Raw genomic sequence first — 14,511 nt, forward strand, 5'->3', positions numbered from 1 at the left:
ATGAGGGGAATGGACAAGGTGAATAGGAAGTAGCTGTTCTGCTTGGTTGAGGGGGCAATCATGAGAGGGGCTAGTTTTACGGTGAGGGGCAGAAGATTCAGAGGGGATTTGAGAAAATCCTTTTCACTCAGAGGGTGGCGGGAATCTGGAATGTGCTGTCTGGGAAGGAAGGGGAGGCCAGAAACCTTACAACCATGAAAAAATATTTGGATGAGCACTTGAAATATTATAACATTCAAGGATATGGGACAAATGCTGGAAAATGGGATTAGCGCACTTTTACTGGTAGATACTGTCAATGCAAACTCGATGGGCTGAAGGGCCTTTTCTGCACTGTATGACTGTATGTAAAAGTGCTTTTTTTTGACTTGGTTCCTGCAAAATAAAGAATCATCCACTCCCTATCAGTTGCAGGTGGGTAGATATCAATTACTTTCCCTGGAGTCAGTAAGTCATGGGTTCTGGCTTCATTCCAAAGTATGTATATGTATAATCTAGACTCATCCTTGAGTGCAAAAAAAGCTATGAACCAAAAATTGTCAGGCACCAACACTACTGATAATAATATTCATGCTCAGTTTATACCATTTCTGTTGCAATCCCTAGAAGATACTGGGCACAAGTGAATTAAAGCTTTCACAAATCAAAATAATGAAGCGCATAGAATCGTAGAATCCCTACAGTGCAGAAGGTGGCCATTCGGCCCATCGAGTTTGCACCGACCACAATCCCACCCAGGCCCTAGCCCCATAACCCCATGCATTTACCCTAGCTAGTCGCCCTGACACTAAGGGGCAATTTAGCATAGCCAATCCACCCAACCCGCATATCTTTGGACTGTGGGAGGAAACCGGAGAACCCGGAGGAAACCCACACAGAGGGAGGACGTGCAAACTCCACACAGGCAGTGACCCAGGCCGGGAATCAAACCCAGGTTTCTGGTGCTGTGAGGCAGCTGTACTAACCACTGTGCCACCGTGCTGCCCCTAGATCGGCTAAATAGTCAATATCTTTTCCCAAAGGTAGGGAAGCCTAAAACTAGAGGGCATAGGTTTAAGGTGAGAGGGTAGAGATACAAAAGGGTCCAGAGGGGCAATTTCTTCACTCAGAGGGTGCTGAGTGTCTGGAATGAGCTGCCAGCGGTAGTAGTAGAGGCGGGTACAATTTTGTCTTTTAAAAAGCATTTAGACAGTTACATGGGTAAGATGGCTACAGAGGGATATAGCTTAGTGGTTTAAAAAAAGGGGCAGCATGGACAAGTTGGGCCGAAGGGCCTGTTTCCAAACCTCTATCATAATGTTTCTGGAATAGTTTTATTGTTGGATGAGTATAAGCAGCAGCATTCTGGACTCTTATTTCCCTCAGATAAACCTTGTGTTTACATACAGTGAATAGATACAACTCCTTCAGTTCATTATCAGCCCAACAAAGAATGATGGGTCAATGGCACAGGTTCATGGCATGTTTTGAGATTAACTGATTACGAAACATTGTTTGACAGCAGGTTTTTATGAACAGAGCACAAGCACTCTGATTGAAGATAACAGCTGTTGGTAAATATCAACTTCCCAGAACTGGTGACTTTGAACCTTGTGCTTAAATTACAGCCAGTTCTCATTCTCACTGTAAATGTCACTTCAGCATATTCTAAAATGGAGAATGATCAACAACTTATCACTACTTTTAATACCGTCATCCTACCAACCTCAATCAGGACCTGTGTGAAAATGCATTCTAGATATCACATTCTAATCATTTAAAACGATAGGGTAGAAGTTAGTGAAGGTGAAACAACCGGTAAACTTCAATTTATCGTCAAATCTTTTTTTAAATGCAGAGCTTCCACTTCAGCTATGGGAGGGATTTCTCTATATTGTGCTATAAAATTGGTCACGACAACCATATCTCATAAAATGGTCTTTGATCATTTATTTCATTTCTGTCACGTTATATATAAAATTCCTCTGCTAAACTCTAAACCTGTTTGTGACCTGGAGGAAAAGATGTTTTGCATTGTGATCTTATAACTCCAACACTGCTTGAGTAACCAACTTTGAACACACTAACTTGGCCATTTCCTCTCACTTTTTCCTCATGTTTGATTTGGATGGTATGAGTGCTCAGCGTGCTAGACCCAGATGTTCCTCCATTCTAGTCATGTGGATTTTAAGGTTACAAGGCAACAAAAGTGCACTTTTAACATAGCAAGACGTCCCAAGCTACTTCATTGGAAAATTATCATATTAAATTTAACACTGCCACATAAATAAATATTAACATAGATAATCAAAAGCTTGGTCAAAGAGTGAGTTTTAAAAATAAACTCCAATGAGGAGAGACAAACAGAGTGACTTAGGAGGGGAATTCTAGAGCCAAAGGGGCCTAGACAACATTATAATTATTTTGTCAATATAACCAGATCAGGCAAGATAGGATTAATACCCGCATTTCATCTGAACATGCCCAGTTGATGAAAATTATGAATTGATGCTTGTGCACAAACCTAGTTAGACTCCTAAAGGTATCACTGAGAAGCCTTTTTCTTTCCTGTAGCGTCAGAGGTAATGGTGGCATTAAATAAATGCACTAAAGAACATGATTCGATTCCTGAACCAATGTTTTTTCTCCAGATTTCCTGGGATCAGCCAGCAGAAGCTATTCATAACTGGATTCGTGGTCATGATAAAGTACCTGGAGCATGGACTCTCATTGATGGACAAGTACTTGAAATATATGTCTCTTTAAGTATTTTGGTGCAAAGTCTGTGACGTCAGCACAATATAATAAGCTAATGTAGGATTTGCTGTTTAAATTGAGTACTGTTAAAGCAATTTTGGGTTAAAATGACTCCATTCTGGGTGATAAGATATTGTAGATGGACACCAGGGGCCAGATCTTTGACTTTTCTTCATGAACTGAGAGTCAGGCCATTCCCTGATGTCAGATTCCCTACTTCAAAAAGACTAAAACATTTTCACAAAAGTTTGGTGCGGGCTGTGTCTAGACTGCTGTCTTCTGAGGCACAGATGACAAGGCCGGCAAGATAGAAGGCCTCCTTCTATTAAATGGGGCATTGGTCCAGTTCTATTCATGGTTTGTAGGATCTTTACCCCTCACACATCATTCACACCCCGCCTCCCCTCCCTCCTCCCCCCCCCCCCCCCCCCCCCCCCAGTCCACCCCCTCAATGCCCACTCATAGAAACATGGAAAATAGAAGCAGGAATAGGCCATTCGGCCTTTTGAGCCTGCTTCGCCATTCACTCAGTATCCACTAGGGACAGGTCTCATGAGCCATATAACAAAGCAAGACTTTGAATATTTTTAAATTTATTATTTGATTGGCAAAGCCAGTATTTGTTGCCCATCCTGAACTGAATGGCTTGCTAAGCCATTTCAGAGGGCAGTTAAGAGTCAGTTATGTTACTGTGGATATGAAGACCGTACAGTCAGGGAGTAGACATAGTTCTCCATAGCTGAGAGCAAGTGTGCAAGACTCTGCATTGCCTGCATAGTGCCAGAGTTCAGGACATCAGCTCTGGGCTGCAATGGGAGAGTGAGAATCCAGTAGTCATGGTCCACGTAGCTACTAATGACATAGATAAGACTAAGAATGAGGTTCTGCTTGGGGATTATGAGCAGCTAGAGGCTAAATTAAAAAGTAGAACCTCAAAGGTCTGGGTTATTACCTGAACTGTGAGCAAATTGGCATAGGTTAAATTAGATTAGAGAGTTGAATGTGTGGCTCAAAGATGGTTTTGACTCATGGGTGACTGACTGACTGCAGTCCTAGGGAAAGTGAGAGCTATGCTGTAGGAATGGTATTCGTCTGAATTCTGCTGGGACCAGTGTTCAGGTGAGTCATATAACTAAGGTGGTAAGGAGGGACTTAAACTAAATACTGGGAGTGAGAAATAAAAAGATGTGGTAAACTAAAGGGAGCGGATAAGGGAGTGGGTCCCCTAGCAGAGATATTTGAGTCATCGATAGTCACGGGTGAGGTGCCTGAAGATTGGAGGGTGGCAAATGTTGTGCCTTTGTTTAAAAAGGGCTGCAGGGAAAAGCCTGGTAACTACAGGCCAGTGAGCCTCACATCTGTGGTGGGTAAATTGTTGGAAGGTATTTTGAGAGACAGGATCTACAGGCATTTAGAGATTAGGGACAGTCAGCATGGCTTTGTGAGTGGAAAATCATGTCTCTCAAATTTGAGTTTTTTGAAGGGATAGCCAAGAAGGTAGATGAGGGCAGTGCAGTTGATGCTGTCTACATGGACTTTAGCAAGGCCTTTGACAAGGTACCACATGGTAGGTTGTTGCATAAGGTTAAATCTCATGGGATCCATAGAACCATAGAAAATTACAGCTCAGAAACAGGCCTTTTGGCCCTTCTTGTCTGTGCCGATTCAGGGTGAGGTATCTAAATGGATGCAAAATTGGCTCCTTGACAGAAGCCAGAGGGTGGTTGTAGAGAGTTGTTTTTCGAACTGGAGGCCTGTGACCAGCAGTGTGCCTCAGGGATCAGTGCTGGGTCCACTGTTATTTGTCATTTATATTAATGATTTGGATGAGAATATAGGAGGCATGGTTAGTGAGGTTTGCAGATGACACCAAGATTGGTGGCATAGTGGACAGTGAAGAAAGTTATCTCCGATTGCAACAGGATCTTGATCAATTGGGCCAGTGGGCTGACGAATGGCAGATGGGTTTAATTTAGATAAATGCGAGGTGATGCATTTTGGTAGATTGAACCAGGGCAGGACTTACTCAGTCAATGGTAGGGCGTTGGGGAGAGTTACAGAACAAAGAGATCTAGGGGTACATGTTCATAGCTTCTTGAAAGTGGAGTCACAGGTGGACAGAGTGGTGAAGAAGGCATTCGGCATGCTTGGTTTCATCGGTCAGAACATTGAATACAGCAGTTGGGACATCTTGTTGAAGTTGTACAAGACATTGATAAGGCCACCCTTGGAATACTGTTCTGGTCACCTATTATAGAAAGGATATTATTAAACTAGAAAGAGTGCAGCAAAGATTTACAAGGATGCTACCGGGACTTGATGGTTTGAGTTATAAGGAGAGGCTGGATAGACTGGGACTTTTTTCTCTGGAGCGTAGGAGGCTGAGCGGTGATCTTATATCTTGGGCGGCACGGTAGCACAGTGGTTAGCACTGCTGCTTCACAGCTCCAGGGTCCTGGGTTCAATTCCCGGCTCGGGTCACTGTCTGTGTGGAGTTTGCACATTCTCCTTGTGTCTGCGTGGGTTTCCTCCGGGTGCTCCGGTTTCCTCCCACAGTCCAAAGATGTGCGGGTTAGGTTGATTGGCTAGGTTAAAAATTGTCCCTTAGAGTCCTGGGATGCGTAGGTTAGAGGGATTAGCGGGTAAAATATGTGGGGGTAGGGCCTGGGTGGGATTGTGGTCGGTGCAGACTTGATGGGCCGAATGGCGGCCTCCTGCACTGTAGGGTTTCTATGTACGTTTCTATGTATTTCTAGGTCTGTAAAATAATGAGGGGCACAGATCAGCTAGATAGTCAATATCTTTTCCCAAAGGTAGGGGAGTTTAAAACTAGAGGGCATAAGTTTATGGTGAGAGGGGAGAGATACAAAAGTGTCCAGAGGGGTAATTCTTTTACACAGAGGGTGGTGAGTGTCTGGAACAAGCTGCCAGAGGTAGTCGTAGAGGCGGGTACAATTTTGTCTTTTAGAAAGCATTTAGATAGTTACATGGGTACGATGGGTATAGAGGGATATGGGCCAAATGCAGGCAATTGGGATTAGTTTAGGGGTTTAAAAAAAAAGGGCAGCATGGACAAGTTGGGCCAAAGGGCCTGTTTCCATGCTGTAAACCTCTATGACTCTCTGAAGACAAGGTAAGACAGCAATGTAGTAATAAAAGTAATGATAATCAGAGTGCATCAGTAAGGGATAGAGTGTATAAACTGGAGTGTGTGCCAGCAGTTAAGGTCAGAGGTAACAAAGATAGAAAAAATAATTGAAGGCTCTGTATCTCAATGTACATAGCATTAACTAAACAGATTAATTATTAGCTCAAATAGAAATAAGTATATATGATCTGAGAGCCATTACAGAGACATTGTTACAAGATGACAAAGACTGGGACCTGAATAAATGACATTTTGGAAGGATAGAAACGACAAAGAGGTGATGGGGTAGCTTTGTTAATTAAGGATGACATTAGTACAGTAGTGAGACATGAGCTTAGTTCTAAAGGTAGCAATAATAGGCAGGCAGATTATTTTTGAATGGGTGTAAATTGAGAAAGGTGGATACTCAGCGAGACATTGGTGTCCTAATGCATCAAACACTGAAAGTAAGCACGCAGGTACGGCAGGCAGTTAAATAAAGCAAATGGTATGTTGGCCTTAATACACACAATACTCCAGGTGTGGCCTCACCAATGCCCTGTACAATTGTTCCACAGGAGCAGGCTGAGGGTAAGGGAGCTTGTTTTTGCATTTTATTTATTTATTTTTCAGTTAAATTAGTGGAAAAAAATCGGAGGTTTTTTTTTTCAAAACAGGAAGTAGGCCCAGCAGCAGCCTGGGAAGGTTTTGGAGGGTTTAAAAGTAGGCCGCACCTTTTAGCGGGCAGCGTCGTTAGCAGGCAGCAGAGTGAGCAGGGGGCAGAGTGAGAGCTGAAGGGCTTTGGCTCAAAACGGGCTTCGGTGAGAACAGGCAGAGGCGAGAGTAGGTTTTTTCTTTCCCAGAAAGTTTATTCTTGTTTTTCCCCAGAGTAAAAAAAAATGCCAGGCAAGATGTTGGAATGCTCCTCTTGCAGGATGTGGGAGATCAGGGAGACATCCGGTATCCCTGACGACAGCACCTGCAAAAGATGCATTCAGCTGCAGCTGCGAGCAAAGCGTGTTAGGGAACTGGAGAAGGAGTTTGATGACCTCCATCTAATTCGGGAGAATGAGAAGTATATAGACAGTAGCTTCAGGGAGATAGTTACACCTAAGCAGCAGAGCACAGGAAATTGGGTTACTGTAAGGAGAGGAAATGGCAGTGTGAAAGGACAGGCAAAGCAGGGTTCCCCTGTGGCCATACCCCTCCACAACAGGTATACTGAATTGGATACTGTTGTGGGAGATGCTTTACCTGGGACAAGCTGCGACAGCCGGAACTCTGATACTAAGTCTAGTTCTACAGCGCAAAAGGGTGGGATGAAGAAGAGGAGAGCAGTAGTGATAGGGGACTCAATGATCAGAGGTACGGACAGGAGGTTCTGTGGTCGGGACAGAGACTCCCGCATGGTTTGTTGCCTCCCAGGTGCAAAGGTTAACGATGTCTCTGATCGCGTGCACGGCGTTCTAAAGTGGGAAGGTGATCAGCCAGATGTCGTGGTACACATCGGTACCAATGACGTGGGAAGGAAGAGTGAGGAGGTCCTAAAGAGTGAGTACAAAGAGCTTGGAAGGAAGTTAAAAAGCAGGACCCCGAGGGTAGTAATCTCAGGATTGCTACCTGAGCCACATGCCAGTGAGGGCAGGAGTAGGATGCTTGGGCGGATGAACACGTGGCTGAGGAACTGGTGCAGGGGGCAGGGTTTCCAATTCTTGGATCATTGGGACCTCTTCTGGGGGGGGCAGGTGGGACCTGTACAAGAGAGACGGGTTACACCTAAACTACAAGGGGACCAATATACTTGCAGGGAGATTTGCTAGTGTTATTGGGGAGCGTTTAAACTAGATTTGCAGGGGGATGGGAACCAGAATGCCAGAGCAGATAGTGGAGCAGAGGTAAAAAGACAGGTTAGTTCAAGCAAAATCACAAATGGAAGGGTAGAGTGTGGTGGAAATAATCTTTTGAGGTGTGTCTATTTCAATGCCAGGAGTATTGTGGGGAAGGCAGATGAGCTGAAGGCGTGGATAGACACATGGAAATATGACATTATAGCCATTAGTGAAACTTGGCTACAGGAGGGGCAGGACTGGCAGCTCAATGTTCCAGGGTTCCAATGTTTCAGGCAGGATAGAGGCAGAGGGATAAAAGGTGGGGGGGTGGCATTGTTGGTCAGCGAAAATGTTACAGCGGTACTCAGGCAGGATAGATTAGGGAGCTTGTCTACAGAGGCCCTATGGGTGGAGCTGAGAAACAGGAAAGGTATGACCACATTAATGGGTTGTATTATAGACCACCCAATAGTCAGCGAGAATTGGAGGAGCAAATCAGCGGAGAGATAGCTGACAACTGCAAGAAACACAAAGTTGTGATAGTAGGGGATTTTAATTTTCCACATATAGATTGGGATTCGCATACTGTTAAAGGTTTAGACGGGGTAGAGTTTGTAAAATGTGTTCAGGAGAATTTTCTACATCAGTATATAGAGGTGCCAACTAGAGAGGATGCGATATTGGATCTCCTATTGGGAAATGAGTTAGGGCAGGTGATGGACGTGAGTGTGAGGGAACACTTTGGATCCAGTGATCATAATGCCATTAGTTTCAACCTGATCGTGGATAAGGATAGATCTGGTCCTCGGGCTGAAGTTCTGAACTGGAAAAAGGCCAAATTTGATGAAATGAGAAGGAATCTGGGAAGTGTGGATTGGCACAAGCTGTTCTCTGGTAAGGATGTAAATAGAAAGTGGGAGGCTTTCAAAGGAGAAACTTTGAGAGTGCAGAGTTTGTATGTTCCTGTCAGGATTAAAGCCAAAGTAAATCGGAATAAGGAACCTTGGTTCTCGAGGGAGATTGTAACACTGATTAAGAGGAAGAGAGAGTTGTATGAAATGTACAGGCAGCAAGGAACAGATCAGATGCTCGAGGAGTATAAAAAGTGCAAGAAGCTACTTAAGAGGGAAATCAGGAGGGCTAAAAGAAGACATGAGGTTGCGTTCGCAGACAGAGTGAAGGAAAATCCAAAGAGCTTCTATAGGTATGTTAGGAGCAAAAGGATAGTGAGGGATAAAATTGGTCCTCTTGAAGACCAGAGTGGTAGACTGTGTATGGAACCAAAAGAGATGGGGGAGATACTAAATGGTTTTTTTGCATCCGTATTTACTGAGGAAACGGGCATGGAGTCTACGGAAATAGGGCAAACTGGTAGGGAGGTCATGGAACCTTTACAGATTAAAGGAGAGGAGGTGCTCGCTGTCTTGAGGCAAATCAGAGTGGATAAATCCCCAGGACCGGACAGGGTATTCCCACGGACCTTGAGGGAAGCTAGTGTTGAACTTGCAGGGGCCCTGGCAGACATATTTAAAATGTCAGTATTCACGGGGGAGGTGCCGGATGATTGGAGGGTGGCTTATGTTGTTCCATTGTTTAAAAAAGGTTCCAAAAGAAATCCGGGAAATTATAGGCCAGTAAGTTTGACGTCGGTGGTGGGCAAGTTATTGGAAGGTGTGATAAGGGATAGGATCTACAAATATTTGGATAGACAGGGACTTATTCGGAAGAGTCAACATGGCTTTGTGTGTGGTAGGTCATGTTTGACCAATCTATTAGAGTTTTTCGAGGAGGTTACCAGGAAAGTGGATGAAGGGAAGGCGGTGGATGTTGTCTACCTGGATTTCAGCAAGGCCTTTGACAAGGTCCCTCATGGGAGGTTAGTTAGGAAGGTTCAGTCGCTAGGTATGCATGGGGAGGTAGTAAATTGGATTAGATACTGGCTCAATGGAAGAAGCCAGAGAGTGGTTGTGGAGGATTGCTTCTCTGAGTGGAGGCCTGTGACTCGTGGTGTGCCGCAGGGATCGGTGTTGGGTCCATTGTTGTTTGTCATCTATATCAATGATCTGGATGATAATGCGGTAAACTGGATCAGCAAGTTTGCTGATGATACAAAGATTGGAGGTGTAGTGGACAGTGAGGAAGGTTTTCAAAGCTTGCAGAGGGATTTGGACCAACTAGAAAAATGGGCTAAAAAATGGCAAATGGAATTTAACGCAGACAAGTGTGAGATATTGCACATTGGAAGGACAAACCAAAGTAGAACGTACAGGGTAAATGGTAGGACTCTGAAGAGTGCAGTTGAACAGAGGGATCTGGGAATACAGGTACAGAATTCCCTAAAAGTGACGTCACAGGTGGATAGGGTCGTAAAGAGTGCCTTTGGTGACATTGGCCTTTATAAATCGGAGTATCGAGTATAAAAGTTGGAGTGTTATGGTAAGGTTATATAAGGCATTGGTGAGGCCGAATTTGGAGTATTGTGTACAGTTTTGGTCACCTAGTTACAGGAAGGATGTAAATAAGGTTGAAAGAGTGCAGAGAAGGTTCACAAGGATGTTGCCGGGACTTGAGAAGCTGAGTTACAGAGAGAGATTGAATAGGCTGGGACTTTATTCCGTGGAGCGTAGAAGATTGAGGGGAGATTTGGTAGAGGTGTATAAGATTTTGATGGGTATAGATAGTGTGAATGCAAGCAGGCTTTTTCCACTGAGGCTAGGGGAGAAAAAAACCAGAGGGCATGGGCTGAGGGTGAAAGGAGAAAAGCTTAAAGGGAATATTAGGGGGGGCTTCTTCACGCAGAGAGTGGTGGGAGTGTGGAATGAGCTGCCGGATAAAGTGGTAAATGTGGGGTCACTTTTAACATTTAAGAAAAACTTGGACGGGTTCATGGATGAGAGGGGTGTGGAGGGATATGGTCCAAGTGCAGGTCAGTGGGACTAGGCAAAAAATGGTTCGGCACAGACAAGGAGGGCCTAAAGGCCTGTTTCTGAGCTGTAATTTTCTATGGTTCTATGGGTGGATGCTGAAAGGATGTTTTGTCTTGTGGGAGTGACCAGATCTAGAGGGACAGAGCTTAAAGATAAGGGGTCTCCTGTTTAAGACAGTTAAGGAGAATTTTCTTTCTCTGGGGGTTGAGAGTCTTTGGAACACTCTTCCCCAAGAGTTATGGAGGCGGAGTCAATGAATATTTTTAAGATAAAGGTGAATAGATTATTGACCAACAAGGGAGTCAAAAGTTATTAGGTGCAGTTGGAAATGTGGCGTTGAGGCCACAATTAGATCAGCCATGATTTTATTGGAGCCGGCTTGAGGGGCTGATAGGCCTACTCCTACTTCTAATTTGTATGTTCACACTCTTCACTATGAGGCCATTAGCCCTAATTAATGTTTTTAATGGAAAAACTAACACTAATTGTGGAATCTGATCCTAAAACACTGAGCAAATTTCCAGAGACCTATGTAATAAAAATATAATTTGATCAGAACATTAAACAAGTTACTCTAATGAAGGAGATGGCCGAAGAGGGGCTTTTTATTGTGAATCCCGTGTGCATTTAAAAACTATTAAATTAAGAGAATGGTGCTTTGACTGTGTCTGGTATTTGTGCAGTAAATAAAACAAATAAAAGAATAAAAATTAACATGGAAAACTGGAGCTCAAAAACCTTAATTTCCTTATGAAGTCTTTGTGCTCAAAGCACTTTCATGATATCTGGTCCCAGTCCTATCTTTGCAAATAACCAATCCATGCTTGGAATAGTGGTGAGCTCCACTAGCCTCTTTACTATACAACATTGAAAGAGAAAGTAACTGGTATTGGATGAGTTATTTTCACTACTTCATCCATCAGTGATGATCCACAGCACAAGTTGGTATTGTCAGAGGCCGGAACATGAGGAAATACCAGCACTTTCTTTGGCCACATATTTGTAGAATGTAATGTTAAGTCTTGTCTGTGCACTACGTTTGTCAGCATATGTACCAAGAAACCAGGTGGGAGATCAAAGGGCAAAGACACAATCTGGAATCTTGAGTCCAGTGAACACAATTGCTATGAATACATTAGACAGTAACTTACAAACAGTAGTGTCTGATTGCTGCTGAATTTATTTTTAATCTATAGAATGCAGAGAGTTAATTATTTGCATGTCTGAGAGGTTATTTGGTTTCTGCATTGGTTAACAGTTGTGTACTGTTTCTTGCCCATTTCAGGCAGTCACTTTGTATGGTTCATCCATGTATAAAGGTGCAATACCATCAGGCCAGCCATTGGAGATAGATTCTGCTAGCAAGCCTGCCTTGGTAACTAGCAGTGGACTGGTCCTCTTTGGCAATGATGGAAACATGGTAAGACTCTATTACACTGATGTATTATTATCATGGAATAATTCTTTTTATAAATCTTCTGAAATTCTGCTGACCTTTCTGCAGAAGCATAATTTCTCAAAATCAACCCTGAACAGTAAAAGAACTCATGAAGACTAAAATAAGTTGGCTCATGCCATGTGAATAGATTCAGAAGAGTGAAAGTACCAGGTCATGCTGAAATATTTGTCTCTGTAAGGTTTTACTAAGGTTGTTTGTAATGTGTAAAGATAGAAACAGCAAGCATCTGGAAATGCATGGAGATCATTCCAAATGAAGGTGCTTTATATCCAAGAATTTCTGTTTTTTTTTAATCAAAGTATTTTGTTTGTCTGTTTTCCTTTCCTTTGTCAGTGGTAATTCACGCCCACTGCCCATTCTGCACAGTCAGTGTCACAGTGTATCACACCCACAGTCCATTCTGCACAGTCAGTGTCACAGTGTATCACACCCACAGTCCATTCTGCACAGTCAGTATCACAGTGTATCACACCCACAGTCCATTCTGCACAGTCAGTGTCACAGTGTATCACACCCACTGTCCATTCTGCACAGTCAGTATCACAGTGTATCACACCCACAGTCCATTCTGCACAGTCAGTGTCACAGTGTATCACACCCACTGTCCATTCTGCACAGTCGGTGTCGCAGTGTATCACACCCACTGTCCATTCTGCATCGTGTATCACACCCACTGTCCATTCTGCACAGTGTATCACACTCACTTTCCGTTCTGCACAGTCAGTGTCACAGTGTATCACACCCACTGTCCATTCTGCACAGTGTATCACACTCACTGTCCGTTCTGCACAGTCAGTGTCACAGTGTATCACACTCACTGTCCAGTCTGCACAGTCAGTGTCACAGTGTATCACACCCACAGTCCATTCTGCACAGTCAGTGTCACAGTGTATCACACTCACTGTCCATTCTGCACAGTCATTGTCACAGTGTATCACACTCACTGTCCATTCTGCACAGTCAGTGTCACAGTGTATCACACTCACTGTCCATTCTGCACAGTCAGTGTCACAGTGTATCACACCCACTGTCCATTCTGCACAGTGTCACAGTGTATCACACTCACTGTCCATTCTGCACAGTCAGTGTCACAGTGTATCACACCCACTGTCCATTCTGCACAGTGTCACAGTGTACCACACCCACTGACCATTCTGCACAGTCAGTGTTACAGTGTATCACACCCACTGTCCATTCTGCACAGTCAGTGTCACAGTGTATCACACCCACTGTCCATTCTGCACAGTCAGTGTCACAGTGTATCACACCCACTGTCCATTCTGCACAGTCAGTGTCACAGTGTATCACACCCACTGTCCATTCTGCACAGTCAGTGTCACAGTGTATCACACCCACAGTCCATTCTGCACAGTCAGTGTCACAGTGTATCACACCCACTGTCCATTCTGCACAGTGTCACAGTGTATCACACCCACTGACCATTCTGCACAGTCAGTGTCACAGTGTATCACACCCACTGACCATTCTGCACAGTCAGTGTCACAGTGTATCACACCCACTGTCCATTCTGCACAGTCAGTGTCACAGTGTATCACACTCACTGTCCATTCTGCACAGTCAGTGTCACAGTGTATCACACCCACAGTCCATTCTGCACAGTCAGTGTCACAGTGTATCACACCCACTGTCCATTCTGCACAGTCAGTGTCACAGTGTATCACACCCACTGACCATTCTGCACAGTGTCACAGTGTATCACACCCACTGTCCATTCTGCACAGTCAGTGTCACAGTGTATCACACTCACTGTCCATTCTGCACAGTGTCACAGTGTACCACACCCACTGACCATTCTGCACAGTGTCACAGTGTATCACACCCACTGACCATTCTGCACAGTGTCACAGTGTATCACACCCACTGTCCATTCTGCACAGTCAGTGTCACAGTGTATCACACCCACTGTCCATTCTGCACAGTCAGTGTCACAGTGTATCACACCCACTGACCATTCTGCACAGTGTCACAGTGTATCACACCCACTGTCCATTCTGCACAGTCAGTGTCACAGTGTATCACACTCACTGTCCATTCTGCACAGTGTCACAGTGTACCACACCCACTGACCATTCTGCACAGTGTCACAGTGTATCACACCCACTGACCATTCTGCACAGTGTCACAGTGTATCACACCCACTGTCCATTCTGCACAGTCAGTGTCACAGTGTACCACACCCACTGACCATTCTGCACAGTCAGTGTCACAGTGTATCACACCCACTGACCATTCTGCACAGTGTCACAGTGTATCACACCCACTGACCATTCTGCACAGTGTCACAGTGTATCACACCCACTGTCCATTCTGCACAGTCAGTGCCACAGTGTATCACACCCACTGACCATTCTGCACAGTCAGTGTCACAGTGTATCACACCCACTGACCATTCTGCACAGTGTCACAGTGTAT

General features: G+C 44.3%; 1 protein-coding gene across 1 annotated transcript in view; it reads left to right on the forward strand.

Moving 5' to 3' along the window:
* Positions 1-14,511, forward strand: part of LOC144507818 (mitochondrial 10-formyltetrahydrofolate dehydrogenase-like) — a 136,805-nt gene that overhangs the window by 54,986 nt on the left and 67,308 nt on the right. Inside the window, exons 6-7 of the mRNA XM_078235145.1 lie at positions 2,631-2,720; positions 11,905-12,039. Coding sequence (XP_078091271.1) covers positions 2,631-2,720; positions 11,905-12,039 — 225 coding nt within the window. The remainder of the gene's footprint in view (positions 1-2,630; positions 2,721-11,904; positions 12,040-14,511) is intronic.

Source organism: Mustelus asterias, chromosome 19 (genome assembly GCF_964213995.1).
Source record: "Mustelus asterias chromosome 19, sMusAst1.hap1.1, whole genome shotgun sequence".
Lineage (NCBI taxonomy): Eukaryota > Metazoa > Chordata > Chondrichthyes > Carcharhiniformes > Triakidae > Mustelus > Mustelus asterias.